The 27,445-nt window shown below is 45.9% G+C and overlaps 1 protein-coding gene across 7 annotated transcripts in view; it reads right to left on the reverse strand.

Moving 5' to 3' along the window:
• The window catches only part of LOC100742861 (3-phosphoinositide-dependent protein kinase 1), a 424,087-nt gene that overhangs the window by 16,649 nt on the left and 379,993 nt on the right, over nucleotides 1-27,445 (reverse strand). The window contains exon 1 of one of the 7 annotated variants that reach the window (XM_024365544.2): nucleotides 15,979-16,746. The exons of 4 other annotated variants lie outside the window; for them this stretch is intronic. In XM_024365544.2, the coding sequence (XP_024221312.1) occupies nucleotides 15,979-16,044 (66 nt within the window). In that variant the 5' untranslated portion in view covers nucleotides 16,045-16,746. Of the gene's footprint in view, nucleotides 1-2,252; nucleotides 2,499-5,185; nucleotides 5,279-15,978; nucleotides 16,747-27,445 lie in introns of those variants that run through there. 2 more of the 7 variants (XM_024365541.2, XM_024365543.2) reach the window with 2 other exon arrangements.

The following is a 27,445-nucleotide window of genomic DNA, read 5'->3' on the forward strand; positions in this document are numbered from 1 at the left end:
AGAAATGATCGCGGCACGACGTTGCGCGGCTTTCTTAAAACGTAATATTGAGATCGGTCGGAGGACGAGTAAGGTGCACGGTGTCGCGTCATTCGACGCGCGTGTCATAATAATAAGCGGTGAAATGATAGCGAGCTTGCCCACCTCGCCTTTGTTGGATCGAACGCAGGACGACGCGGGCAAGAAAAACAGTCAGGTTCGGCAAAATAAATGGTCGACTAATTAATGAATGCACGAGCCTTACGGACGTGGCGCAAATAAAGGAGCGCCACCGGCGTCGCCAATAAAACAATGATTTCAATCGTTGTGGGCTGCAACAGGAAAGCATCGAGATAATCGGTCCGTCCTTTGGCTAAGGCTAAGCCGGCAACATTTCGAGACTAAAAAGTGACTTTTTGGAGAAATCTATAAAGATTCCGTTGAGAAACACCATCGGTTATTTATCGTTGGTAAAAGAAAGGAAGAAGGAAGGTGCGGTGTAAAAAGATGCAACGAGGCATTAACTGGATAAAAAAAGAGGGATGAAGGGAAGAAGGCGAAACAAAGTTGCTCGCGATCCGCCGAGCAATTATAATTGATAGCGGGTGGGATACGAAGTACTAGTTGCCGGTAGAAAAATTTCATCGTTCCGATGAAGAGCTCGCACCAACGTGAGAAAGAAAGAGAGAGGTGACATTAAATAGCTATTATTAACAGCCGTCCAGACGGTCGTTACGATAGCCAGGACGCTTGAAATTACTCTAATTTCCACGAATCTGCCGTGGAATGAGATGCAAATTCCCCTATTTATTTTGCTGGCGATCTCACTCTTAATAAGGCCACACAATGTTGCCTCGCGCCAGTTCCGGCCGTGTGTAGTGAAGCCTTGTAATTTCCCCTGCTAATATGGAGCCTCGAGTTCTGACAAGGTATACACGCGAGAATGGCCGGTTAGCGAAATTTCAATTTCATAGGTTCGGCCGTTCGTTCGGTTGTCGACGAACGCCTGAACGGGCGCGCGGCGTGAACCTCGATTAATCGGTTTCTCGCCTGGCGCGTTTTCAGCCACGCACAACCGAACGGTATTCGTCTCGTTGTTATCAGCGAACGATCGCGTGGCGAGCAGAGAACAGACCCTGGTCCGACACGGATCGACGTTCGTGGCGCGTGAGCGCAATCGCGTCAGATCTGATCGGTGAATTCCAACCCGATCGCCGATTGCAGGATCTAGCGCTTACGTGACTAATTAGTTGGGAATTCGAGCGAAATCGCCAGCCTGCACTCGATAGTGCGTTACGAAGGTATATCGATAAAGTCCACCGAATGACGTTTTATCGATTACATCGTACGCGAACGGTTTCAGGAGGAGGGGGTGGAGGTGCAGGTAGCGGAAGAAAAGGAATGGAAAAAACGATGCCGGCGGTCCAGAGAAGAAAGAGAGCGAGAGTACGCGACCAGATTAGAGCTAACAACGCCTTCGTGCGCGCTCTGTCTTGTGAACGCGTGCTACTCGCGCGACCGGATAGGTCGTGCTTACACCGGTGACATTAATTTAGAAATCGGACCAACCATCTCTCCAAACGCGTTCCACATTCTTTCAGTCAAAAATCGCATTTATCAATTTTCGTGCTCAGTATTTATCGAATTGGATTACTTAACTCTTCGATAAGACGCGACAACATGCAATAACGATTTTGGGGTCGAAGCTGCGCCGATATACGATATACGAGTATGTACTGCCGCAACGATAGAACTTTTTCGCGTCGAAAAGTAGTACATAGTTCGGCTCCAAAATAATAACTGAGATGCAACGATCCACGAAAGCAATGCATAGCAGAACGATCCTCTTGCCCGTAAAGGGCCTCCGCTCGTAAATGGTCGTCGCAAACGCAGGAACAAAAGTCAATAGACGGGTGCACGCGTGCTGCACGGTAATTTTCCTACTGGAGGCGAGATCGAGACAACGTCTCGTCGCGATCGCATGAATGGAAAAAACAAGGGTGGGGATTAATCGAGGAGAAACCGGATAGTGGACGTGCGGAAGAAATGCAATTAGAAAAAGAGAGCAGCGGGGAAATATGGCAGAGAACAATGCGAATAAAGCGAATCGACCACGAGCGAAGTGCCGCGGCAGCCAGAGAGGAAGAGAGAGAGAGAGAGAAAGAGAGAGCAATGTATCGCGGTGACCGATAATGCGAGGCATGGCCGTCTGGCAATAAATAAAAAAGTATTTGTACCGTTTATCGGCTGTTTACGACGGCCTGTTCACTTACAGCAATATAGTAAATCGCGTAGGCTGCGTGAATCATTGGTGGCTGAGAGTCGGTCGATCTTCGAACCTCATTCATCAGGCAATGTTTCGCTCGACCTGTCGACGAGGGCGCCGATTATAGTTATGGAATTTCAGAAATCACGATTCTTAATTAATCCCCGAAGCGGAGAGCTCGCACTTGGGCCACGCGATTCACCGATAAGGTGCACGTAAACGAGCAGGGAACAACCACGCCAGAAATATACGTATAACGTCTGCAAATCGTCTGACCGTATTTCGATTCCCGAAGCGAGACCGTCTTTATCTGGGCCGGCGGAGAACGAGGTTACCTCCAACAGTACACGGCAAATACATACTTGGTTTGTTGCAACCGATTCGCTTCTTTACATTCGGGATAACAGTAGAACGATCGACGACGTTTAACCGCGACACGAGTTGCAAGCGCCACTTAGTATCCCGGTAAGAGCATCGTTAGACCGCTGAAATTATAACATTCCACCGCGTGTTATCTCGCTTATCGTCGCTGTTGGATGCGAAAAGAAAGAACCAATACCGATACTCGACCACGAACATCCGTTAATATCACTTTTAGACGAAAATATATCGTTTATCGAACGCCTAATCGTCCTGCGTGTATCGTACGTTCCTTTATATATATACATATAAATCCGCAAGCAAGGAAAGATAGTGCTCGCGTAACAATCTGTTATGTCGTTCTTAATCGGGAAACAAACAACAATCCGTTTGTGCGGTTGTTGCCACGTTCGAGTAAACAGCCGAGACCAGGAAAAAAATGTACACGTGCGCAAAGTCCATTTATAACATAGAGCACCGTATCTACGGCTCGCGGTCGATACTACGATTGCGGTAAATAAGTTTACGACCCACCACCAACTCCCCTTACACCGTTCTATCGTTCCCGAACGCGTTTGCGAACAATATACAGAACTTGGTTCGCAAATTAATCAGTCAGTCAACGACGAGCGAATTCACCTTCTCGCGAGTCACCGTCGACGAGCATGTTCGTGATCATTTACGGTATCGTCGCGATCTCTTACCGAACAAAACTATCCACTGTCACCTGATACTAATAATAGCGTAATAACGGGGTCCTTTTATTTATGACACTATTACACAACGAGATCACCTACGACCGAGGCGCCATCGCATCTGGCTACTTTTGAAATTTGTGTGGTCGTCTTGTTTCGCAAATTAATGTCACGGTCACTCGTGACGAAACACATATTGCGATAAATACGTTTCTTGGTGCACACTTTGACAACTGTCGGAAAATTCCGTTTACGTGTAGCAGCATCCTATTTACGAGAAAATCACCGAGCACAGGAGAGACTCGAAGTCACGATGTTGCAAGTGATGGAAATCAAGAACGTTCGACCGATAAGTTCAAACGACAAATTATCATCGTGGTAAAGTCGGTCAAGCCAAGTCCTTGTAATCTGCTTAAATTCATCTCACGGTCCAGAGTCGTTCATCGTTCGTCGTACACTTTTATCGAATCACTCGATTCGTTCGTTCTGTCTTTACGGCCGATCGTAGTTTTTAAAAACCGCGGAGCTCTCGCACGAACGAAGGGATAGACGACGCGGAATGATCGCGCTTGCGACTGTCGGGTCGTTTCGATGCGTTCGCATAACATGGTCGTCTCAATGGCACGTGTTTACTGTCGCGATGCCAAGCGAATTTTGGCCGCGGCATAGTGGGCCGAAGGCTCGTTTGTCGTCGAAGCTTTCTACCTGACAGCTAATGGCCGCGTGGATGATTAACGTGATCGGATTAAGGGTAATTAGAAAATGAAGCTTGTATCCGTTCAGCTGCAGCCTCGCCGCTTTTCCTTTTCAAGTTCCAGCGGACAGGTTACGAATAATATCTTAGTTTCCTTTCACGGACCGTGTATCTCTTTCCCGAGGGAGCGGCGAATGATTATGATTAGCGAATGTGTCTCTATTATCTGAGAGACAGTAATTATGAGAAAATGTAAATGGCTTTCTAATCAGACGATTCTAGAACTAATTTCGAATCACGTGCCTAATGATCGATGGTCATTGGAACACGAGTGTCTTGACCTTCTTGTCGATGATTAATGAAAAACTGGTTTTATATATGCTTATGCACGTAGCAGTCGAATAGTTACACTTGCCGCATACCTTGTTTACACGATCAAACCAGGAAACGAGACGTCCCATTTCTTTGCTCGACACGTTTCCCTCGAAAGCATTTGCAAACTTCGAGAAAGAAAAATTCTTGCCTCTCCGAATGTAACCAAATTTATCACGTATAAAATCAAACTTTCGGTATTGCTAACTTTTAAAACAAAAAAGGAGCAATAAAAATGTACTTGTTCGGAGCAATATTCAAGGCCGCATTTCCGAAGGCGCAGAGGTTAACGCAGCGTGTCAACACGGTAACTTATTGGTACAACGGTGGAATCTTTGATCGATCGTGAGTGGCCGTCTATTCTTTGGGCCGACTTCCGTCCCGGCGCCCCGTCCTACGGTCCGTGGACAGAAACGGACAGGTACACAGGGAGGGGAGGTCGTGTGGGTGTGCCACCGCGCAGGGGATGACCTGATTTGTATTCGCCGACAGAACGTCGTTTGCTAACTCGATGAAAACCCACATCTTCCGAGTTTCGTCGATTCCGTGTTGCTCACGCTTTGAATGCGCAAGCGAGCGAATTGTTTTAACGCGAACAAAGGAACGTGTAATTTTCCCCCAAGTTGCCCGTCGTCGCACGAAACGTCACGATCGAGCTGTGAACTCTGTGCGCGAATTGGGAAGCAAAAGTAAGAAAACAGTTACTCCTACGAACCATTTGGATGTACCAAGGATCCAAAGCAATCGATCCGTGTCACTGGAAAGACTGTCTCGCTCGATAGTCAAAATCGTCGGAGATCGAGTTGGAGTTCGAATTACCTTCTGACAAAAGCACATCTGCAACCATGTTATTCGGACGGCTCCACAGGATCCAATCGGAAATATTTGCTTCACCATGACTTTGTTCGTCAGCAACACTTTCTCCAGACAAATTCCTGTTCGTGACCCAAGTTTTCCCAAACAAACCTTAAACGTAGTATTGCAGCACTGACTAATCTTCCACGATAAAACGATACGTCGTGTATGTTTGTTTGGTCCGATAATGACAACGCGTTCACGGTATTCGAGAGGTTTAAATTCGCGCGTACTTAATGTGCAACGTCGTAGCCGCGAAATGAAAATATTTTTTCTTTTCGAACAATATTCCATTCGAGGACTTGCAGTCGAATCAACGTTACTGCACGTGCAGCGACGTGCGTCATCGCGAGCGCGCTTCGTCGATAATAATGAGCCGCCAAATCGGCAGAACGCGACACAATAGCGCTCGGCTACGTCACGCGGATTAATACGGGATCGAACCACCTGCGAAGCGCGACTGATTAACGATCGAAGCACGATCCGTTACACGTCTGAGGCAAGCCGTAGCCCGTTATCATCCTGCCGCTTGTCGTAATCGTCTTTTTTCCCCTCTCGTAAACAGTCAAACTCGGAAGCTAAGCAACGCTTTGGAAAAGTTTGAGAGAATCAGTGTCAAAGGGTATCGAAGATCGACTGATCGCGAACCTCACCGATTGCCGCCTCTCGTGCGAGTCCGATTAACGAGCGTAGAAGATGAAACTGTAACGATCTGGAGTTCGGAGAATTCTTAATCCGGCGTTCGATCCTCTAACTCTTTGGATATAATCTGACCTACTTTCCTCGAGTAGCGTTCAATGACTTTGCAAGTTTCGCTAGGAAGTTACTGATCGAATTTGATGGTTACATGTGTGTAGAATGTACAAAAAAGAGAAAAGAGTCCGACAATTTAATCCAACAAGTTCGCGACGCGTCCAACACGGTGCAATCTTTCATCGATCGATTCGCAAAAGAAGAAGAGAAATTACAGGACGATTTTCGTACGGGACGTAGAGGCACGAATTTGGGCGGATGGATGTGCGTTACGCTGGCGAGGGTGTTGCTCGTAAAGGAGGCCATAAAAGACGGTTATAAATGAAGCCGCTTGGCACACAAATATTAATAGCGTAGATTAGTTAAAGGAAAAATAGGAACACGTGTTTACATTCGCAGATCGCATTTACGACGTGCGTTCGCGTTCACGGATTCCTATGACGTAACTGACGTGAGCGTATGCACGACCAGCTGAAAAATATTTGCTCTCTCAACGAGACGGTCGATCTTTTTCGTCAATCATCCTGAGGCACGCCCGTGTATACTCGCTCGTGTTGCTCGAATTCAACGTCACGAGCGAGGAAAATTTGCGAACGAAACGCCCCAAGGTAACTACGATAAATGGATGACCAAACGACGGATCGGCATTTGCCCATGTCATCGATGACCTCGGGTAATCGATGCAAGAAGAAGTATCTCCCTTGTCGGAAAAGGCCATTCTCGAAATTTGTCTCGATAACGGTCGGTAGACTATCTTGAACGAGCTTAAACGAAACGACGATTAAGAGAGTTACAGGAAGAACGAAAACTGTACGAACGGGGAAGCGACGACGAAGAGGGCGAAGAACACGGGGTTCGTTCGTTTTAACGAGGTTGATTCGTTTTATTACCGGCTGATTGCGCGGAGCGGCGAATCGCGAGTTTCGGCTCCGGCCCGGCGCGATGGATTTGTAAACAAGGCCACGCGATGAGAAAAAAAATGTATTTTTAACGAGGCTGATTGAGAAAGGTGCGTGAAACGAGCGTGCGGTTTTTATTCGCGCCGTGACGATGCGTTGCCGCGAGAAACATCGGTATCCAAGCAAAATCGACGGATCGGCACGACCTCTGAAAAATACGATTCTACGTAATAACACCGACAATAAGGACATTGGCTTTGACGCACTGTCTGCTCAAGGTGGTTCGCGCATAATAACGATTCGTCAAGAGGTGCGTGGGCCTTACGAATACCATATTCTTTTTTAATTATAAAGAGAAGCGGCGTGTTTTTAAAAGCCTTGCTTTTAACACCGAGTTGTTTGCACGAGCCGTAATCGTTTTTACTGTGGGTCATTCATTTATTGCGCAGCATACGTTTCTATCGTAAGCAAAAAATCACGGTGGCCTTGTTATAATAGCATTGCACTTTTTTCCTTCTAATTATTTCGCAAACATCGAAAGTGCTTGAAACTAGATAAAACCAAGATAGCCGAAAGAACCGTAGAATCAAATAGAATTCAGCAGAAGCCTCGAACCTCGGACGTAGCCACGAGTTGTTCGAAGTAATCGCGGCGTGATCGCGCGAAAATTGGCCCATTAATTGCCGCGATTCAGCCAGCTGCTAATTAAAAGTACACAGCGGCATTTCGCAAACGTTTCTCGGGGAGATTCTCTTTTTCGAAGGACAGTTCTGTGACCGGTTTTCTTCTCGTATCAACGAGGCACTGGTGCGCAATTGGTAAACAGCGCTCGACAACACAATGCACCAAGTACCTAAACGGCCCTCCGCTCGAATCCCGATGAAATTTCTTGGCGCTTCCTTCTTCGCTTCACCGAGACTACATCGATGGCAGTTCTTCGAAGGCCGTCGATCGACGAGAAATATATTGAAATTTATTTTTGTCAGGTATCGCGCGTCGGAGAAGCCGAGATCGTTCGTGCAACGAAACCAAGTGGCCAGTATGCGAGCAAGGGATAACGACCGTTGTACAAAAAATATGGTAAAAATCTTTACGGCGGCGTAAATATTTTGTACGTTGGCGAAATAAATGCCTGGATTAAGGAGAAATCGAAGGCAAGTTCGCCTCGTTCGTTTCTTCTAGCTTCTTATCTCTCGGTTAACGAGCGAATCGACGATGCGTTGTCGATGCTGAACCGAGTTTCGGCTCAAGAAGTTTCGCCACGAACGAAAACAAGATTACGCAGCGACACTGTTTCGTCGAATTGCGCGAATGAAAATATTACGTGTTCGATGGCCGGCCAGCGGTGATTGCAGGTGAGATTGCCGGTAAATAAACGATCGCTAAATGAAAACAATCCTTGACTGACCATGCTAGGGTATCTCTGCTGACGCACTTCCAGCATCGATGCATCTTATCTGTGATCTCGTTCACACGTTTCCACCCAAGATCACGCACGTATCTTAAAATCGAAGGTGAATCGCGATATTTTCCTTACGCGTGGCACACTTCGGCAGTTGCAAAGTTCGAGCAACACTTCGATTAATTCGTTAAGTAGCCATCGAGGTGTGTATCGCATTGCACGTTGGTGTGGAGTAACAAGTACTTTGCCTCGCAGTTGACGATCCAATGATTCTTTTGCACACGACGTTTCTCAAAAATAACAAGACGCACACCAAGCGAGTCGATTTCCTCGCTCGTTTCGCAATATTTGTTCATCTGCTTTTCGTATTTATCAGTTCATCTGCAGTTATTTTTGCCCACGCGAAGTTTAAATAACAATCGGTATTGATATCCATGCTCGGCAGTTGCTCGCTTGTTTTCACATCGATTTGCTTGTACAACAGAATCGCGGGTAATGGTCGAAATAACACACGGGCAAACATATGAAAAAAAGGAAAGCTGTCCGCGCTATTCTCGCAACAACGGCAGATGCTTCGCATACCAGTAGAAATTCAACTCGCTTCTAACGTTATATTATGCCATAAAGTGCGGTCTGTATTATGCACACGCACAGGACGTGCATGCGAGCCGGTACGGGCGAGAAAGGCGAATAACGACAATCGTAAACAATGCCCCCGGAAAGTCCGTAAGCGAAACAGTGATCGAGTCCGAAGAAATGGCGTTCCTCTTGTGTTTCCGTAACGACGAGATTCGATCGACGGAATTCGTCCTACGCGAGAATGACTTCCAAGAGTTTCATTAACTTGGCGCAAATGCCTTTGTAACGTCACGGAAAAAAGCTGCTATTGGAGGTGTACGTTTGCACATACATTTAATCGAAGTACATTTTCACTTCGATCTTCCTCGCAACAAGCGAGAGTGGAGAACGTCGAAGACAATAATAAATTTAAATATCAAATGACGCAACTCTCGATTTATTTGTTTAATTCGTTATCGACGGTGTCACGAGGCAGTCACTTGTACCGTATGTACAATTCGTGGGCCGATTTGTCCACGATCACGCGAATGCCAACATAGCCGTTTATCGCCAGCCTCTAACGTAAAAAAGCTACAATGTGTCTTCGCGGCGTCTAAAGACAGGCTCGCTTATGGTTCGCTGCCGACCGATTAAGACCGACCAAATTTAAATACTCGCACGATCGTGAGCGTTTTTTTCGGAACGATAAAACCACGTGCCGTTTTATCGGCAATCGTTATCAGTTTCGTTAACATTCTCCACAAATAGCGGGACTATGCGTTCACCGTCGGTCAACGTTGCTCGCCAACGTTGCGGAAAACGTCCGCACGGTTCGCGATAATTTCCCGCTACTGATTTTCCCTTTGGAACGTTCTCAGAAATCAGCGGACACTTCGAAACGCGATACTCGTGACATCCTGAAGGAAATATTTATGCCGGCGACGTCGCTACGGATTGATAAGGATGCCGCGCTACTCCGAAACGAAATTCGCCGTTGCTCGATAACGTCGCTTACTTTTTCACGATCATAGAGATTCGCGTCGCGCCGTACCTTGTCGCTTGAGTCTCGTATATGCATACGCGGACACACTCACACGGACGCGCAATTGCTACGCTTACACGCGCGAATGGACGATATCGCCAAATGTTTCTGTTCGTAATCCACGGCAACCACGCTGGAAGCCTGTCAAAACGTAATATCGGATTTCCACGTAACATTTTCCATTAGTCTGGCAAGTGTGCGACGTCAAGTCGGCAAACCTACTCATCAGGATTGGAGAGGTTATCGGGTAAAACCGCCTGGTACCTGGCAAAATCTCTGTAATTTCGACGACACCGTTAGACACCGTCCGACAACGAGTCTGACCTTTGAACTATGACGTTGCGCGCGTCTTTCGCTTTGTTCGCGTAAACTTTCATTCGGCGGTTGGCCGTCGAAGCGTCGAATAGCCGGAAATCGCGATATACTCGGGTTTCTAATCGAGCGTTTAATTTCCTTCGAGGGAATCCTGATTGCCAATAAATTGATACACTTTAAAATTGATATCCGCGTGCGTGGCGTTCTTCGATGCTCGCGAAATTACGCGATGAATCGATTAATGGCACGCGAATTATCGCATTGAAACCATCACGGAGATTGCGATTTCTCATTAGAGACCTTGGATCGTTTGATATAAGGAGTGCGAGTGCGTTCCTTTCGATGCGAAAACTGGCTTTGTGTCGAGAGAAACCTGTTATTCGGTTGAATATTAGCTATGTGCATCCAGTGACGTCGGAAAAAGTAACGAGCGTGGAAAACGGGAAGAGCGGCGAATCGTCTGAAAGTACGTGAGGAATTTAGCTTCTCCGACAACGTTCGTCTCGTTGAAACGCCTCGTCACCGATGGAACAAAGATCGTTCACACCTCTGTTTCCCCTGTAAGCGGCCGCCGACGATTGTTCGTTGCTTTGTGTAACGACCGTTATTGGATTCCGGAAGAAAGTCGCAAGGAATAATCCGTTGGCACTCGTTTGTGTTTCGCGGTTAATACATTCACCATGGCAAGCATCCATCATTTCTAGCTTTCTACTACTTTTCAAAGTAATTAATCACACGGCCATTGTGCTCGCCCTTCTATCTTTTGCTCTTTCTCCCTTTGTCTTTCCCGCTCGCCCTTCTGCACTCACCAAGCTGATAACGCGTTATCGTAATCCAAGGGTGAGTCCACGTCGAACGCGCCCACGTATAAATACACGTCGATAGTATCACGGAAGTTCACTTGCCACGATCGATCGACCTTTCGTTCCTGGAAGTTGTTCGCTCTCTCTAGCGCACGCCCCCTATAAATTTATTTCGATGCGAAACGCGCGGGCCTCCTATTGCCAGCCGACTAAATGGCCGTCGGATAACGGACACTCGAGGAGCGCGTGTATCGCGAGCCTTTGCCATGGCCCGAGATACCAAAGCTTTTTCGCCGTCGATCGCATAGTACGCTCCAACGATTCGAGCCGCGGAATTCTCTCGCAAACGTCGATAGAAGGGATTGGTCAGTATTTAGGAGCAACGTGATATACGACAGGTCGAGACAATGGTCGCCTCGAGACTACCTTGTCTCGCCTCGTGAACCGTGCCTATGCAAAATACTAATACGATCGAATCTTTCTCTGCAGGTCTGCAAAGTGGTCTGCGTGAAATTTCACGATAGGGGTTCGTTTCTGATTTTATTATTCCAAGCCTGGTAAACTTATTGACGCGGCACAACCATTATTGTATAGATATATCTAACGTTCCACGTAACGGACAAGCCATTCTGATTTCTCGAGCAAGACGATTTAACATTTGCCGCTTATCCTCGATTCGTGTCCCATTTAAAAACGCCACGAGGAAAACACCGAGCGTATCGACAGTTTCGGTTAAATTTAGACGAGTGGACAAGTCACTTGGCAGCGTGGAATTGTTCCTTAATTATCCTACGACGAGAAGATGGTCGCGGAAGACGGACGAAACACAGGGCCTCTATTAAAAGCGGCAACAACGATGTAAATTAATCCAGATGCACGAAAAACGGTGGCGCGCTGACTATATTTAGTTCGTCAAATGGAAGCCATTGGAAATAGAACAAAAGCGGACCGCTTTGTTATTCTCGAGTGTCCGTGATCGTGTGTAACCACGTGGACGTCCCGTATAATAAAGTCGAATCGCTGAAAAATAGACAAACAGCGCGTGCAACCTTTTCAAACACCCCTAACGCCCCGTCTCTTTTCCTCTGCCCTGGAATTTACACAGTCTCGACCGGTTCACCGTGGATTATTTTTGGAACCGATTTTCCTCTTCGAGCGACGAGTCGCGATCGTGTCTTTTCTCGGCGCTCCTGCACGTCCTGTCTCGTTACGTTCGCGATGAAAATAGACCGTGTCGTTTCTACTTCTGTTTCTGCCTTTCTCGTGTCAGTCACACGAGTCGATCGTGAAAATAAAGACGTGCTCGTTGCGATGCCCTTTGCCGATCCGATGACACGGTATAATAACAGCCATACAACGATAAATACAACGAGCGTTATCTATAATTTTACAACAGTTTGTAATTAGGAATTAACCGACGAACAGTTATCAAGAAGCTTTCGCTAAGCTAGTTGGTGTACGACGACACGTAACGAACGCAACACGGAAGTGGAAATTCATGGGCGAGCTAGTTCGATAATTCAGGAAACAAATGTTCGTTCTTTCGCTTGTTTTCCGATATCGTATGGGAACGGCTCGTGTTCTCCGCTTTACGGCAATATCTAGCATAAATTACGCGCACCATGCACGCGTATCGTACGCTTAATGCTCGCAAGTAGGAGCGGACACACGTGCAGTGGACGCGCGGGGGTAGATGTTTGAACGTCGAGGGGATGGAGAAAGCTTTCCGGCGCCTATTCACGACGTTTGCTTGGCGCAAACGTTTGGTAACCTCGAGTAAACTTACGAATCGTCTTTATACCGCCTACGCATACTCTTACTATGAATTTAGCGGGCCACATCGCGATCCTGGATGAATTATGCATCCTTTTCACGAGGAGAGGTGAGCGGAAAATGTGGAACGACGTTACGACTGATATTTGCTATTATTTCACGATAGATCCGAAAATTTTGTCCTCGTGTACGAAACAGGGATGCACAGAAAATTTCCAGTCAATTGAATTTTGACGATCTCGCAACACGTTATTCTGTAGCAAAAATTTGTGCTGATGGACGACACAAAATTTCTCAAAGTATATTCGATCAAGCTTGACCTAATTTCTAAAAAGATCTGCAAACCAGCCGGTAGGTACCTAATTCAAGAACCGCGAATGCGTATCTGTTCACGTTTCGTACAATTACAGTTACATAATTTTCGAGCTGCGTATATCCTTCATGCGCCGTGAATGATCGTTCGTAATATACTCGATGTATAATTACGATAGTAATCGCGTGTCCGAGTACGTTTTACATGACGTTTGCAAAACAAGCTCGAATTCTTTGCTTCGAGATCGATGCTATCAGGGTATAGATTTAAGAAAATAAGTCTAATCGCCAAGCAATTCGCGAATGATAAAACGTTCTTGCGCGTTGGTGTTACGAGTGGCTAGCAAATCCACCTGAAAACACAGCTGCGCGCATTCACACCTGCGAGACGTCGCGACTTTTTGTTAATTTCCAAATGAACGCGCACACGTGTAGCCTCGACCGTGGACGTAATCGGACCGAATGAAAGTGAAACAATTCCGAGCGTTCCATCAACGACGTAACCCGCTGGAAACTGTGTACTTACTTTGAATGACGTCTGGTAAATAATTGTCTACGATGTTTACGTAAATGACGAGTTGAATAATGCCATTCAACACAATGAACCTACGTAAAACCTACTACTATATGGTATCTCTGTTTGAATTTGTTTGTAGCATACTGTCGTAACGTTCATTGGACACTTAAATTAAAAACTTAAATTTCGAGCGATTTAAATAACCGACCTGCATCGACCGAATTCTACGAATAATTTTACTCGTCAAGAGTGTCAGATTTGTATCAATCATGCGATAGACGCAACCAAAACGTACCGAGGTTTTTTCGCGTGCCGTTACATAATCTAACATCTTAATTTCGCGATTAAGAGTCTTCCTTGTGTAACATTGCTGTTAGTGTTTTTCTCGATCGCTGGGACGATTAACGGCGTATTGCTGTGTTCGGCGTAATCGTCGATCGATCAACGATATCGCGCGAGCCGTAGTTTACGTTGACGACGCAACGATGAGTCGAATGACCACTCTTCAAAGACGCAATAATTCATCGAACGACTCCCTTCTCGCAAAACTACATTATTATTATTACTTTTCTTTACCGGGCGGCGCCATTCTTTGATATCAGAAAAAAGAATTAGGACGAAGATCTCGACTACGATCTCGTATAATTATACGTATTTTCTTAAAGCACTTACGTATTCAAAATGCCTAATAAACATCGGTAATTATATTGTTCGCACAGATAGACGACGATTTCCAGCAATTAGAAGCGCTGTCAACGCATATTCTTAATAACCGTCATCTCGTTGGCCTTGAAACACCAAGATCGTCGTAATTGTCAGCCGGATAGCTGTACGATCGGCGATTATCATGGGAAATTAAGCGGCGCCTAATAAAATCCGCGGCTGGTGGTCATCGTTGAGACGATCGTCGCTTGTGTCGCGTTTCCTTCGATCGGAAAAACAACGCATCCGCGGAAGGTTAAATGGAGGGAATACGTGAAATGGCAGGGTAATCGTAAAAGCTGCGAATCGATCAACGTAACGTCTGGCTCGTGTAACGTCGCGTCGCTGCGTCACGGGACCGAAATTCGAGAATGGATCTGGTGTGTCTATATTTGCGAGACTTGCTGCCGATTACCATTGCTCGTCAGAATATACTTGCCTACGTTAGCCGTGACGTCACGTGGCAGCTCGTCACGTGAAGAAACGACACGCGGCTGATTTATTCGGCTACGTTGTATATCACGCATCGGGCCGTGTGCCAATGACAAAAGAGGAAGAGATCGTCCGTGTGTTACCGGTTTCGGAGTTGCTCACAAACGACTTTGGGCGCCACGTATATCCTCGAGAATCGATTAAGCGTTAAATCCACCGGAGCCACACGACGATTCCACGAATAACTAACAGCGATTATCAACGATATTTGTTTGCTGATAATGCGTTGGTTAAATAGATAAAGGTTACCGGAATAAAGTAAGTAGTAAAGATAGTAAGACACTTAGATTTTGTGACCGATAGCAAACAACGTGGCTTTGACTTAACCGTAATTCTAGAGTACAGCAGGGCAATAGGCAAAATATATACATTTCAGGTGTTTCCGTTACCCTGTTGTTTTATCGAACTTTCAAGAAATATCGTATCTTCGAGATTAACGGCAGTGAAGTTTTGCTTGTCGTGTTTTATTGTTTATCATCGTATCGACGCTTTAGATTTCAGTACAATCACGTGCTACGCACGATCGAATTAACTTCATTTGCACCAGTTGAAGGTTAATCCGATGGCTCGTGATAAAGTAAACCGGCTAATTCAGTTCGACGTCCCTTCGTATCAACATTGCTGCACTAACGCAAAGCCTATCTTCTAATCTACTAACTATCGTCGCAGTAGAAAAGTTGAACTATGAATTTCACGATGTTATCTTCAAGATATTGAACGGGCTTTCTATTGCTGTGAAAAAACAGTTAAACAGAGCGGATTAAATACAAAGTTGCAGGCGGATTGTTTAGACTGCACAGCCTGAATCTTTCTCATTGTTTCGCATGTTAGGATTATATGCGAGTGTTGCGTCATTGGCGCAGCATCACGCGAAGAAAAGACACGCGTCATTCGTTTGCCGATGTACATTAGTAACTCGGCCAATTGCCAACGGTCGAGAAAGAGGATACATATATGGACGTATGTATATCTGCGTTCCTTCGCTATGTCATGCCAAGGAACGCGAACAAACAGAGGAAATGTTCGAAGAGGGCAATAAAAATGAATCAATTGTCCGTTTCGAAGTTGGGTCGTTGGGTAAATCGGTTGAGGTGCCGCCGAAAATTCTAGAAAGGATCTCCGGATTTTATACAGGAAGCTTCTTAAAATTTCATTCTCTCGCATAGAATTTTGAAAAATGCTCGCTTACCGAGATCAGTCTTCTGGTTATCCTTAAGAAATGCGAAGTTACGCTATGTTGTTTTCTGCAGGACATCGTTTCAGGGTCGTGGATACCGCGAGTCCTTTTGACGTTGATCGTTGATCTTTCCTCGAGGACGACACCTCGATTCTCGTCACATCGTACACTTTGTCCTACACTATGTAAATTGCCATGAACGACACGAGTCACCGTAAATTCGCTTGTTCGCAAAGACTAAACGCGAAGAGAGAAAGAGCTCGTTGCTCCGCTCGACGTTTTGTCGCGAAAGTGGTTCAAAACTCTGTAATTACGATACACCGGGAGAAGAGTTGGCGACTACCCAGTGTCCGATTTACAAAGTATAGAGAAGTTTCCAACACTGCGACAAATTACCGCGACACAGGCAAGAGTCTTTGTCTTAACCGGCAGCCGGATTTGCCAAAAATTGTTTCCGCGATCGTAGCGGGAGGAAAAAGACTGACTTCGTAGTACATCCCCGGAATTAAATATACACGCGACATTTCAACTGGAAGCCTACGTCACAATGAACGGCGTCATTATCGCGGTGGTCATAAACGACTTTATTCTTTCCCTTTTATTCGACTCATAATTCTCAGGTGATTCGATACGCGTCAAGGAATTATTTCCCCCCCGGGCGGAGCAGTGACTGTCGAAGGTCTCGCGACGTAACGACAAATGGGAACAGAAATTAAGTTCACCGCGAACGAGCGAATGATAACGGCGATCGGTCTTCGCCCCCGTGAACGTTCAACGTGCGCTCACAAAGTAGCCGTTTTGCGCGACAATGAGAGCGTCCAGCGTAGAAAATAAACGGAGAATCGAAGGAGAAGGAGAAGAGAAACCAACCAGCTCTATAAATGTTTACGAGCGTGTGATACGACCACTCGTAGGCGAACGAACTGCAGCTATGCCGGTGGCCGCGATCGCGTATATGCGTTTCGTTTCACACGCACACCATCTCGTCTCATTTATGTCGCGATCGTTGCGACGTATTTTGTGACGACACCGATCGTCACGGATGCAAATACGTCAACGCATTACGTTCGGCTACAGATCCGCCCGTGAAAATTATTATCGGCGACGGCTACCATACTTTGATGCACGTCAGATTTTACTGTGGGCGGATGCTTCCGATTACACAGCCGCGCGTCGTCCATTGACGATACTATTGACGTATCTTTCTGCGAATTACGACATTCGCCCGCAATGATCACGAAAATTCCACGTGAAATTATACTCGTACACGCGTCGAGCGAAATTTCGAGTAGATTGCGCTCGATCGTTCTTGGATTGTTGGTTGGTGCCTGGCACAGACAAGTACTAGATTGTTTATTGGCCTACGAGCAGCGTCGATTCGTTTTACGCGGCTATATGTCGACTTATCGGAGGGAACGCGGGGAGCGTACGAAGAGATGCAAATTTTTGGTAGCTGCCAAGGTTGTTGCGCGGCTCGTGAAGTCGCAAGGTACGAACGCGACGAGCAACTAATGGTTCAAGGGGAACAGCAAGCTGCATGAACATTCTTATCGCTAGGTATCATCCCGGTCACTACAGCGATATGATTTCCGTGATAATGAAACGCAAAAAATATCCGGATGGTAAGCCCTTCGATAAATATTGAATGCGCCCATCACATTTGTTCAACGTCACGATTCAACGTGTATCGATAAAAATACGTCAAATTCGTGGCAACGCGCATCGACTAAGCGCCTTATTACCGCGGCATTACGAGCTGCGTTCTTTTTGGCACGCTGGACGTTCTTGTCCCAAGCAACTGTCTAACTTTATCTTTCGATCGTGGCGTTCAGCCTTAGCAAAAATGTTTTCGCGTAAGATTGACAGAAGGTAGTCCAAAACTGAAAGCAGAGAAACGATTTAAAACGCATAATCACACGGTATGATATCGACCAAACGCCACTTTGACCGTGTTATCGCGTGGATCAACGCTGACAGACAGCGTCTGGTTGCTTTTTCAGCTTTGTAGCACACGTTTCGTTTCGATCAAAAACTTTTAATCGACGAAGAATTCGATCGCCGTACCGAGACGGAAGTCGGAGGGAAACCTTGTGGGCTGAAAGTATTATCGCCAAGAGTTACGCGCTTTAGTAGGCGAACCAACGTGGCCAGGGTGGGTGTCGTAGCTTGTCGCGAAAGCAGTGAGACAGCAACTCGGTTTAATCAACATTCTGCATCATTCACACACAAGGCACGTTTAATGCGGCCTGAAATTGCTGCGTTACACAGCAAAATCGATTCTTTCTGGATGCAACAAAGTCGACGGGATTAATTAGCAATTTCGCGCCATTCGGAGAGTGGACCGCTAAAAAATGGCCACGGCGTCACGGTGCATCGTATCGAATCTGTGGTAGCCTCGACGTGTCCTACGGGTGGTCGTGAATTATACACAGTTTCCTCCTTATCTCCTTTTCTCTTCTTATTTGGTATTTTTCCTTTTCTCTATCGGCTTTAATGTTTTTACGCCAGCGCTCGATTTCAATATTGTTTCGATCGATCTGTGTGTTCGAATCGAGGCGGCTCGGGACAGAATGCACAGGCTGCGAGCGCGCGAAAAATAGCCACAGCGTGAGCAAGCTCGCGTTCTCCGCCACGAGAAAGGGCCGCGATTCCGCGCGGCCGGAATGCGCTGAGAAATTCTGTGTCACCGTGCAGGAATGCAGCTGCGCTCAGACGGTGGATAAAGAGATAAGAGAGGCTGGAGAGAGAGACTGTTTCAAGCTCGCAACTGCTCGCGCGTTAAATCAGACGGCGATTAATGTTTCTTAATTAAACGAGATAAAAGGGAGATCCAGCGATTTTCGTAGATACAGATCGTGTCTGTAGATTTAATCTCATAATCCAAAAATAGAAATTCCACGCCGTTCGACTCGTATCGACTCGATTAGCCGTTTTCATTGTCTTTCCACGTACGTACGTACGTATATTGTACGTATTATCAACGTGGACAAATAACGAGAACAAATATAACGTCTTGACAGTTGCTATCGTATCAGCTACCGAACCTTTTAAAAATTTGCAATGTTGCAGGCCATTTTACGTAAGATGTACGAATAAGGTACAAAGATATCGAAGCTATAATAAATCTGTTAAATGGTCCCACCTATCCAGGATCCAGAATTCCCCTTCACCCTGGCCAATGCTGTCGTCCTTTCGCGTAGCCTGGCATCGACTGCCGAACGGCGTGAGTGTACCGAGAGCGGCCGCTATATTTATCTTCGGAAAAGTCACTCTGTCAAGTCGAGTAAGGTGTCACGAGTATAGTAGCCGGTGCACCGAGAGCGCCGGATAAATCCGGTTCGACGCCAGAAGACGACATGGCATAAACATAGACGAGACAAACGTCGAAAAGCGTTGCTCACACCGGCCCCAATGACCGACATCCAGAAGCAGCCCAGCTGGCCGATACCGCCTCTCAAGGGGTGACAGATGGCCAACTGCTCGAGTGACTCGACTATTAGCTTTAACTATGCTTTTGATATTAGGCTCGCTAGCCAAACCCTCGTTGTAAATAGGAAAAGTAGAGAAAAGATAGGCGCTGGCTATTAAGTTGCATACTTGGGTGAAAGTTAAATCTCATCGTAGCAATACTTTCTGCATTTATTCGCGTTCGAGAGTAAATTCTCTTCTCAACAGAGATTGATATACCAATATTGCGAGAGTATTTATAGAAAAGGACGATTATTCTGTAACCACTGGAGTCTATAATTATTTTCCTTCTGTCTTGTTTGCTACTTGTCGCGCGTTTTTTAACGACCATCGCAAAATGAACGAGTAAATCCTGTTCTAATCGGAGACTCCAGCTGAGAACGGTTTTCCTCGAGCGGCCAAGCCAGTTGGAGCAATTCGCAGCCGCGACAGTGATTTTTTCCTTACCCGTGGGTTCGTGTGAATGGGACTTAACAGTGTTCGTCGACTCGTCAACCAGTGGGGGAAAAAGAGTAAAGATAGTATCACGGGTACATCTCTCGAGTTAGTTTCGCGGTGCTAAGAGAGTTAGGTCGGTTATTTCCGTCATCTCTCGCGGGGTTCACGACCTGCGGCCTGAACGTCGTGCCCTGACGTAACAGATCTCGTCGCGCCTGCCAGGTGAGCGCACGAGCTGGAAAAAGTCACGCAGTCGCGTGATTCTGTTATCTTCGTTGAGAAACCAAGTTTCCAATAGATTAATGGACTTTAAACTAAGATGCACAAGTAGCACTACGTTTAGATTTTAACGAAAAATAGGTCGTTTGATTTTTTTTTATTTAAACGCCAATTGTGCATTCTGTCGTCAAAGTTAAAAATCTTGGGCGAAACTTCGAGAAGGCATAATCAATTTTGAAAGGTATTTCTACGAATCCGGCAACTACAGAAAGGAGCTCGAGCAGGCGCCTGGTCGAACGATAATTAATACATCGTACGCTCGGCGAAGTGACGTACAATCTTCGGAGATAATCCTTATTATCCGGGAATTTCTTTGAAGGGAACATCAGTGGCGCTGGAATCCCGGCGTAAGCAGCATAACAATCGCGATACGTAACGCTGGTACAAGCGGCTCCGAAGAACGCAACGACGCAGCAGGCATCCGAACATTTCCTGCTAGCCTGCCGGAGTAAACATACCTCGAGGGTTCTCCTCGCTGGAATTTATCTGGATACCTGTTGAACACGTAAGATGAATCGTTATGCGCTTTCCCGACTTTCGCCCGGTTTCTCAGTTAATTATCGGCCGTCAACGTACCGTCCTCATTGTTAGCCGATCCTGTGACTCCGGTCGCTCTCGAAACCAAACGGTATTCGCGATTAGCGCGTGTCTCGCCTCGACCCATCCATCGATCCGCCACTCTCTTTCGCGCGGTTACGTATCGTCTTGCCTCGTCTTGAAACGAGGACGCGCGGAGCCTCGTCCTTCCATTCGTATTATCGGTGTGGTATCTCGGATACGAAGGTTCGTTGAAGATGGTTCTGACGAGGCCTGATCTGGACTTTGAAGATGTACATGCGCGTTATTTGGAGCACGCTCGTTAATCTTTTGGGGGCCAGGTTTTAACTCGTACGATTAAATCTCTGAACTAGATTCTCGTTGGCTCAACTAAGGGCAAGTTATACGAAAGGAGAGATAGACACCGGTTTGAATCTAGTTATGACAGTATGCTCGGTAGGAAAATTGGATAGCTACGAGCACGAAAGCGAGTTTCTTTACGAGGGAAGCGACAAGGGTAGTGAAAAATTTTCATTAGTGAAAATGTAGAAGATATGGTACGTACCTATGTACGCGCACCATACCGGAACGTTTCAAGACACCTCCGATAATATATATACGTTCGATGTGAACGCTTCGCTGGAAATACCTTCGAAGGAATTTTCATTCACAATTTCGATAACCACAGAGCATCGATGGGGCTGCCAGCCACGTTGCATCCTCGACATCGCGATTCCATAAACACGCACGATATTGCCGCGGGAAACCCGTGCGGCGACGTTTCCCCTCGTTTCTAAGCATCGATGGAGAAACGACTTACCAGTGGTCGCCTCTGGGCCGCGAATTTCCCGCATTCCAGCGTTCGTTCTGGGCCGTTGTCGAAGCCGTTGTCTTCGACAGGAATTCCGGCGGGGGATCGACTCTACCTGCGGCGCAACTGGCAGCTAAGTGGTTAAATTAAATCCACCGACTTGTCGTTGAGCCGGAAAGTGGATAACTTCGCCAGGGTTTTTCTCCCGTCAAATCGGATCTGTTTTATCGCAGGGAAAGTTTCTAGCGTCGAAGTGATATTTTTGCGATTGTTTAAACAGCGTATTGGTTCCGCGTGATTAGTTAGATCGTTGGATCAGTTCAACGAATTTATTATAGTTCATGCAGTCTCTTGTTTCCTAAAATAGATCTAATACTATTTTCCAGTATCACGATACCGATACTCGATGCATCATGGACGTTGACATGGATTTTTTACGAGAACCGATAACTCTTGGTAACCACGAACCGCATACACGTTCGTTGTTCTCCGTTATTCAGTTAAAATATTTTTTCCTATTTGTTACGCGTGATTGTGGATACGTTTATGGTATTTTTTACTCACCGCGTGGATCGTAACGATCGTTCGATTTAGCCTTTCAATTATGGACGGTGTCGTTTTATGGCATTCCTGTGTCGCGCAATTACTTGGATTCAGAGTTAATCAACACGCTGCGTAAACCCAACCTCCAGTCTAGCTTTGGACCATTACGCTATCGAAAAAATTCGATCATACCGTTATCGTTGCAGTTACCACTCTGTCACTGTTTTTTACGATACGACGTTGTTATTGTTTCGGCCAGGGGTTAGTCAACGAAATCGACACCGCCGAGAATGATTAAGCACTCGATTACTCGAACGTATCTTGATAAATACTCGAGTATATTACGCGGTTTTCCTTATCTCTGATGTTTTATACAAGTGAACGCTAGAACTCGACGAGGAGATCGCTTGACGAGAAAACGCCGGCTAAGAAATGCCGTTTCTCCTCTAGCCACTATCTATTACGTCTAATTGCGCTTCGATTTTACGATATCCGTGAGCATGCGAATCTACGAAACACGAATTAGTGACGCAAATATAAAGACAGGAATAGCCGTGCATACGTTCGCGTTAGATGAGACACGGCCACAGCGTACGCTGTTGTCACATAAATCAGTTCTTCGGATAGCGTCGCTCACATCCTATAACCCAGAAGTTTGAGTTTTTTTTTTCAGACTTCCGAGTTAAATGCGAAACCTATAGCTAAGGTGTTTTTGAGAGCGGAGCTTTCAGCGAGTATACCTCGTGCAGATGTTCCCAACGTTTTACGGTTCTTAAAACGCGTCGACTCGAGCAGAAGGTTTCTACCGTCGATGAATTACATACACGACTTGTCGCTGGAAAAACCAAACACCGTTTATCTGCTGCTCGCGATCCGTAACCGGAAAACGGAGTACCTAAAGACTGAGATATATAGAAGCTCGCGTTGCGAGAGATCGTATACGTTTTCGGTAGTATGTTACGTCCAGAATTTCCTAAACTCGTGGAATTCGTCCACGACGAAAAACTAGTCGCGTGATGGTACATTTGTCCGGGCTAAGGCGCGACAGGTGCCCGCGTTATGCTCATTTACGATAATTTATCGGGGTTGCAAGAAGATCGCCGTGTTTCATAACGCGACAAAACCCACGGAGCTTCACGCTCGTGAGCGATTGCATGCGCGCGTTATAAACACGTCTGACCGTTTTTCTACGGAATCCGAAGTTAGCGGTCCCCATGCGCGTCAATGTCCACACAATTGTACGCGATATGACACCTTGGTGCTTCAGCGATCGTTTGCAAACCGAAGGATTTCAATTTTTCCAAGAGAGCTTTTTCGGCTGCCTTCCGTCCCTCTTCCTTTCTCCATTTCGCTATTCTCTTTATTTCTTTCAGCCTTGTTCTTCCTTTTTCCTTTTCCATATACCTGTATTATCTATACAAAAAGTGCACGACCATCGCTGTCCTTTGGTTCTGCTGAGAAGTAACAAAAAGGAACTTGGTGTAAGTCTGGCTCTCAGGTACAGCGTCGACCTCAGCAAAACACATCCGCTTTATCAGTTCATCGATTTTTCGCGCAAGAACTTTCGGCTCGGATTTTTGCCGATATCGTCGAAGTTCGACGCGTTGCGTATGGTTAGTATTTGGACGAGGGTGGTTACATAGCGTCGGCAAAAAATTGTCAGAGATAGACAAGGAAGTTCGACATCGGTGCGTTGCTCGCGGCTCGTCGTACAGCTATTCGAGCGTTCAGCTAACTAGCTCGTTTCAAAACGGCCAACTGTCGTATCCTTGATTGTATAACGTCATCTCCTGATGTCTTGCTACAGCCTCTAGGATATCTATTCTTCTTATGGTCACATGTCGTCAACTCGTTAATTGCGTCGACAGCCTCGTGCCGACATAATACCGGCAACGGTGTACCAATTACTACTACATCGATCATATGGTCTACCGAATCTTTCGTTCCTTCAGCAGCCGATCTAGTTTCCCCTCTGTTCGCGGATTTCTTCTCTGCTTCAAGGCTCTATCAATACAGTGGATGCGTGTTCTGAATGTGAATCGAATGTGTCAATGCAGACAGATATGTATATAGACCTTTATGAGTATGTATCTTAGTTTTCAGATGTTTCATTGATCAGTACACGTATCCACTGTAACCATAGTCTAACTCTAACAAGCGAACACCTATCGCTAGCGAGAAATCACTTCCATAGAAGAAGGACATGTTTTCTCGCCACGAACGTTCGCGGATTCGCATCGATGGTGTTCGGGAAACTGGTACAGGGCTACAGTCGCGAACCATGTTGCCTCTGCAAGCCGCATCCGGTACAGGAGAGCGTTTCTGTCGCAGGCTCGTTCCAGATAAGTAACACCAACAACCACGGTGGTTTCTCATACGTAGATAAATCAGTCTGGACGCTGGCGAGACGCTCTTACTGAAATCTAACACGCGGACGAACGTCACTCTCGCACGAGCTCGTCAGCTTTTGCTGCTTTTTCCTATTCTATGACGAGACCGAAGTACGTTAAACCCGACGTTACACTGGACAGTATGAAATGCTACCATTTTACGTCCCCTACCGTCTAACCGTTTTTTACGAGGTATTCTGTTTTGCTCGGTTACTTTGCAAGCCCGACTCTCGGTCACACAGCGGTCGTTGTACAGTTAGGGCGCGTGACGTCGCTGCTTTTACCTAGCTCGTCGTACAACATTCTAATTTTACACAGGGCTGATTGTATCATCGTACTGTCGGCTTATTCTAACCTTTGGTTAACCTTTGTCAATCAGATGGCTTTCCACTTAATAATCGACTTCAAGTTGAAAAGATTTCCTTTTTCCTGGTACCAGTTTATGGTTAAAGTTTCCCTGGTTTATGGTTTTCACAGATTGTTACTCGTATAGATGGTTCGAGTTTCGGGATTTCTGGTCGCTGAGTGGATTATTAACAGTTTTAGATTTCTGCTTGATTACACTTTTGTCTGAGCTCTGCTGAGTATCGACGTATTTACGCGAATACGGTAAACACGTAAGGTAAACAGGTTTCATTGAACGTAGCTGTCCAGAATATTTTAGCGAACAATGATTGAGTGGCCTATTTTTATGTTTTTATCCCATTCACACAGAAACATAACTGGTTACACGATGAAACTACACTTTTACTTAAATGATATTTTATGACCTGATAATTTGTATTTAGTCGACCGTAGGTCAATTTTGTTATCCAGAATTTTCAAACTTTTCAGTTTCTCCTTTTGATTATATACTATAAAAAATTTCCACCATCTCGTAAAAAAAGTCCAGGCCAGATTATTGTATACAACGTATAATTAGTTATAACGTAATATATCTTTGCATACAATTACGTATATCCGCTTCACTTTACGTCTTACGCGTGACACGACTTTCGGAACTTTTGTAATTTCTATATTTATTTCTCTCCATTGTATTATGGAGCTAATACCCGTCAGATAATTAACGATAATAATAAAAAATCAAATGAAATGTACACTCAAAGAAACGAGAAGATGAACTTTCTATATTTTTACGAAGTTTCACAGTTTGCCAAGTAAGGACATCCGGTGAAACGGTGATAGCGCAGAATCGAGGGAATTTAGAGCAAAAATTTAAAAAATGAATACTCAGGAAATGATTACCAAAGAAAAGAAAAGCAAATCGCACTCCGTCAGATCGCAAGCCGTGTTCCGCGAAGAATTTCAGGGGAACGTAATACGATATCGATCAAGCAGTTCGAAAATCGTCTTTTTCTTTATCGCAGTTGCGCAAATAGCGGCCATGGTTGGAGTATTCAAGGTGGAATCGAAGATTTGCTGGGCAATACCATTCGTTGCGTTTTCCTCGAGCTGTTCCTATTTTGCGTTGCGGTCGCGGTCGGGTTATACAGCCAGCTCTCGATACGCCGTGTATTACGAAGATATATAGGACTTTTATCGACTATTACCGATGCCGGCAGCAGGAATACGCGGCGGTTCTGCATTTTAATACCGGCGTATTTCCGACGACGCGATGCGACGCGTGAATGCTCGTTGCAAGGAAACTGGTTTTCCAGCGACGAATGCTCGAGAAAGGAGCCGTGAAAGCCGACAAATTTTCGAACGGTTTTGAACAATCTACAACCAAAGTCGTGCAGATTAAGAGAAAGTTTCCCTTGTTTTTGCTTGCCATTTACGTACGAATTACTTTTGTCGGGAATAATTAAGCGTACAGGTACTTTGAAAGTTCAGCGAGAAAGCTTCGTAAGAAATTGAAGAGACACGCGGTCGCGTGTTTTGTATCGACATTTATCAATTATATTTATAGATTCTGGAGCATGTTATCGTGTGAAAAGAGAGTAAAGGGTATACCATCGAGGTGGCATCAAATACGCTCGTGGAAATCGGGCCGGAGGAGGGTAAGGGGAAACTCCTGGTGGAAACGCGACGTCCACGGACTCGTTCCTTGGCTGCTCGATCGTTGGCCTCGAATAACTGTCAGGGAATGCCGCAAAAGGCCCGCGGGCATTCCGTGCGAGCACCACGGCAGAACAGATGTAGGCCCGGTAATTATTTGCATCGATTTCGGATGAAAGAGCCATTAGACTTCTTCCACTCGTTCATTTTTCCATTAACTTCGATGTTAATTACGCTCGGTCGTTGTTTGGTACACGGTATCGTTTCCCAACGATTTAGCCTCGGCCAAGAGCATAATGCAAAAACAACCTAAGGTGTTTTTCCAATGCATTCGCTACAGTAGACGTTTTTTTACTCGGTCGTACACTTCACTTAGTTTGTCGATTTTGGCGAAGTGCGAAACACTCAACCTGCCAAAACTCGCATCCATTCATTCGCCAACTTGCTATCGACAAGCTATCAAGCGTTTCTATTACTTAGTAGAACTATAATAGTAGAAATATAATAAAATAGTAGTGAAACGTAGGAGGAGGAGCGGATTTTTTTGGAATTCGACGCGAACGAAAGACTCACAGTGATAAGGAGACGAAGCTATCGAAAAAGGTGCAAAAGTTTATTCCTACGTACATTACTAACATGATTTTGAGTTTATTTGAAAAAGATAGGCGTATACCGTATTCCACTCGCGCTAGTCTGTCGGAACACGCTTCTAACTACGAAATAAATGGTTTGGTTTGGTGGAGCATTTTCACGAGTGGCAACTTGATGCGCGGGGCCAGTAAGGTTAGACCAATTGGAGTTCGATTAGGGCTCTGGCCAGGAAGGCGAGCGGACGCGCGTGTAGCCGGCGAGAAGCGTATCGCTTCCGCGTTCCAGCAATTAAAATATTGCATGGCACGGTGGCAGGATCAGCAGAAAAGAAGAAACCGACGCCTGCGGATCTTGTTACCGGAGCCGCGTGTGAGCACGCTCTCGGCATTTGCGTTTCTCGAGCCACGCGTCGCGATCCATCGCG

The sequence above is a fragment of the Bombus impatiens genome, unplaced genomic scaffold (assembly GCF_000188095.3).
Source record: "Bombus impatiens unplaced genomic scaffold, BIMP_2.2 scf_0136, whole genome shotgun sequence".
Classification (NCBI taxonomy): domain Eukaryota; kingdom Metazoa; phylum Arthropoda; class Insecta; order Hymenoptera; family Apidae; genus Bombus; species Bombus impatiens.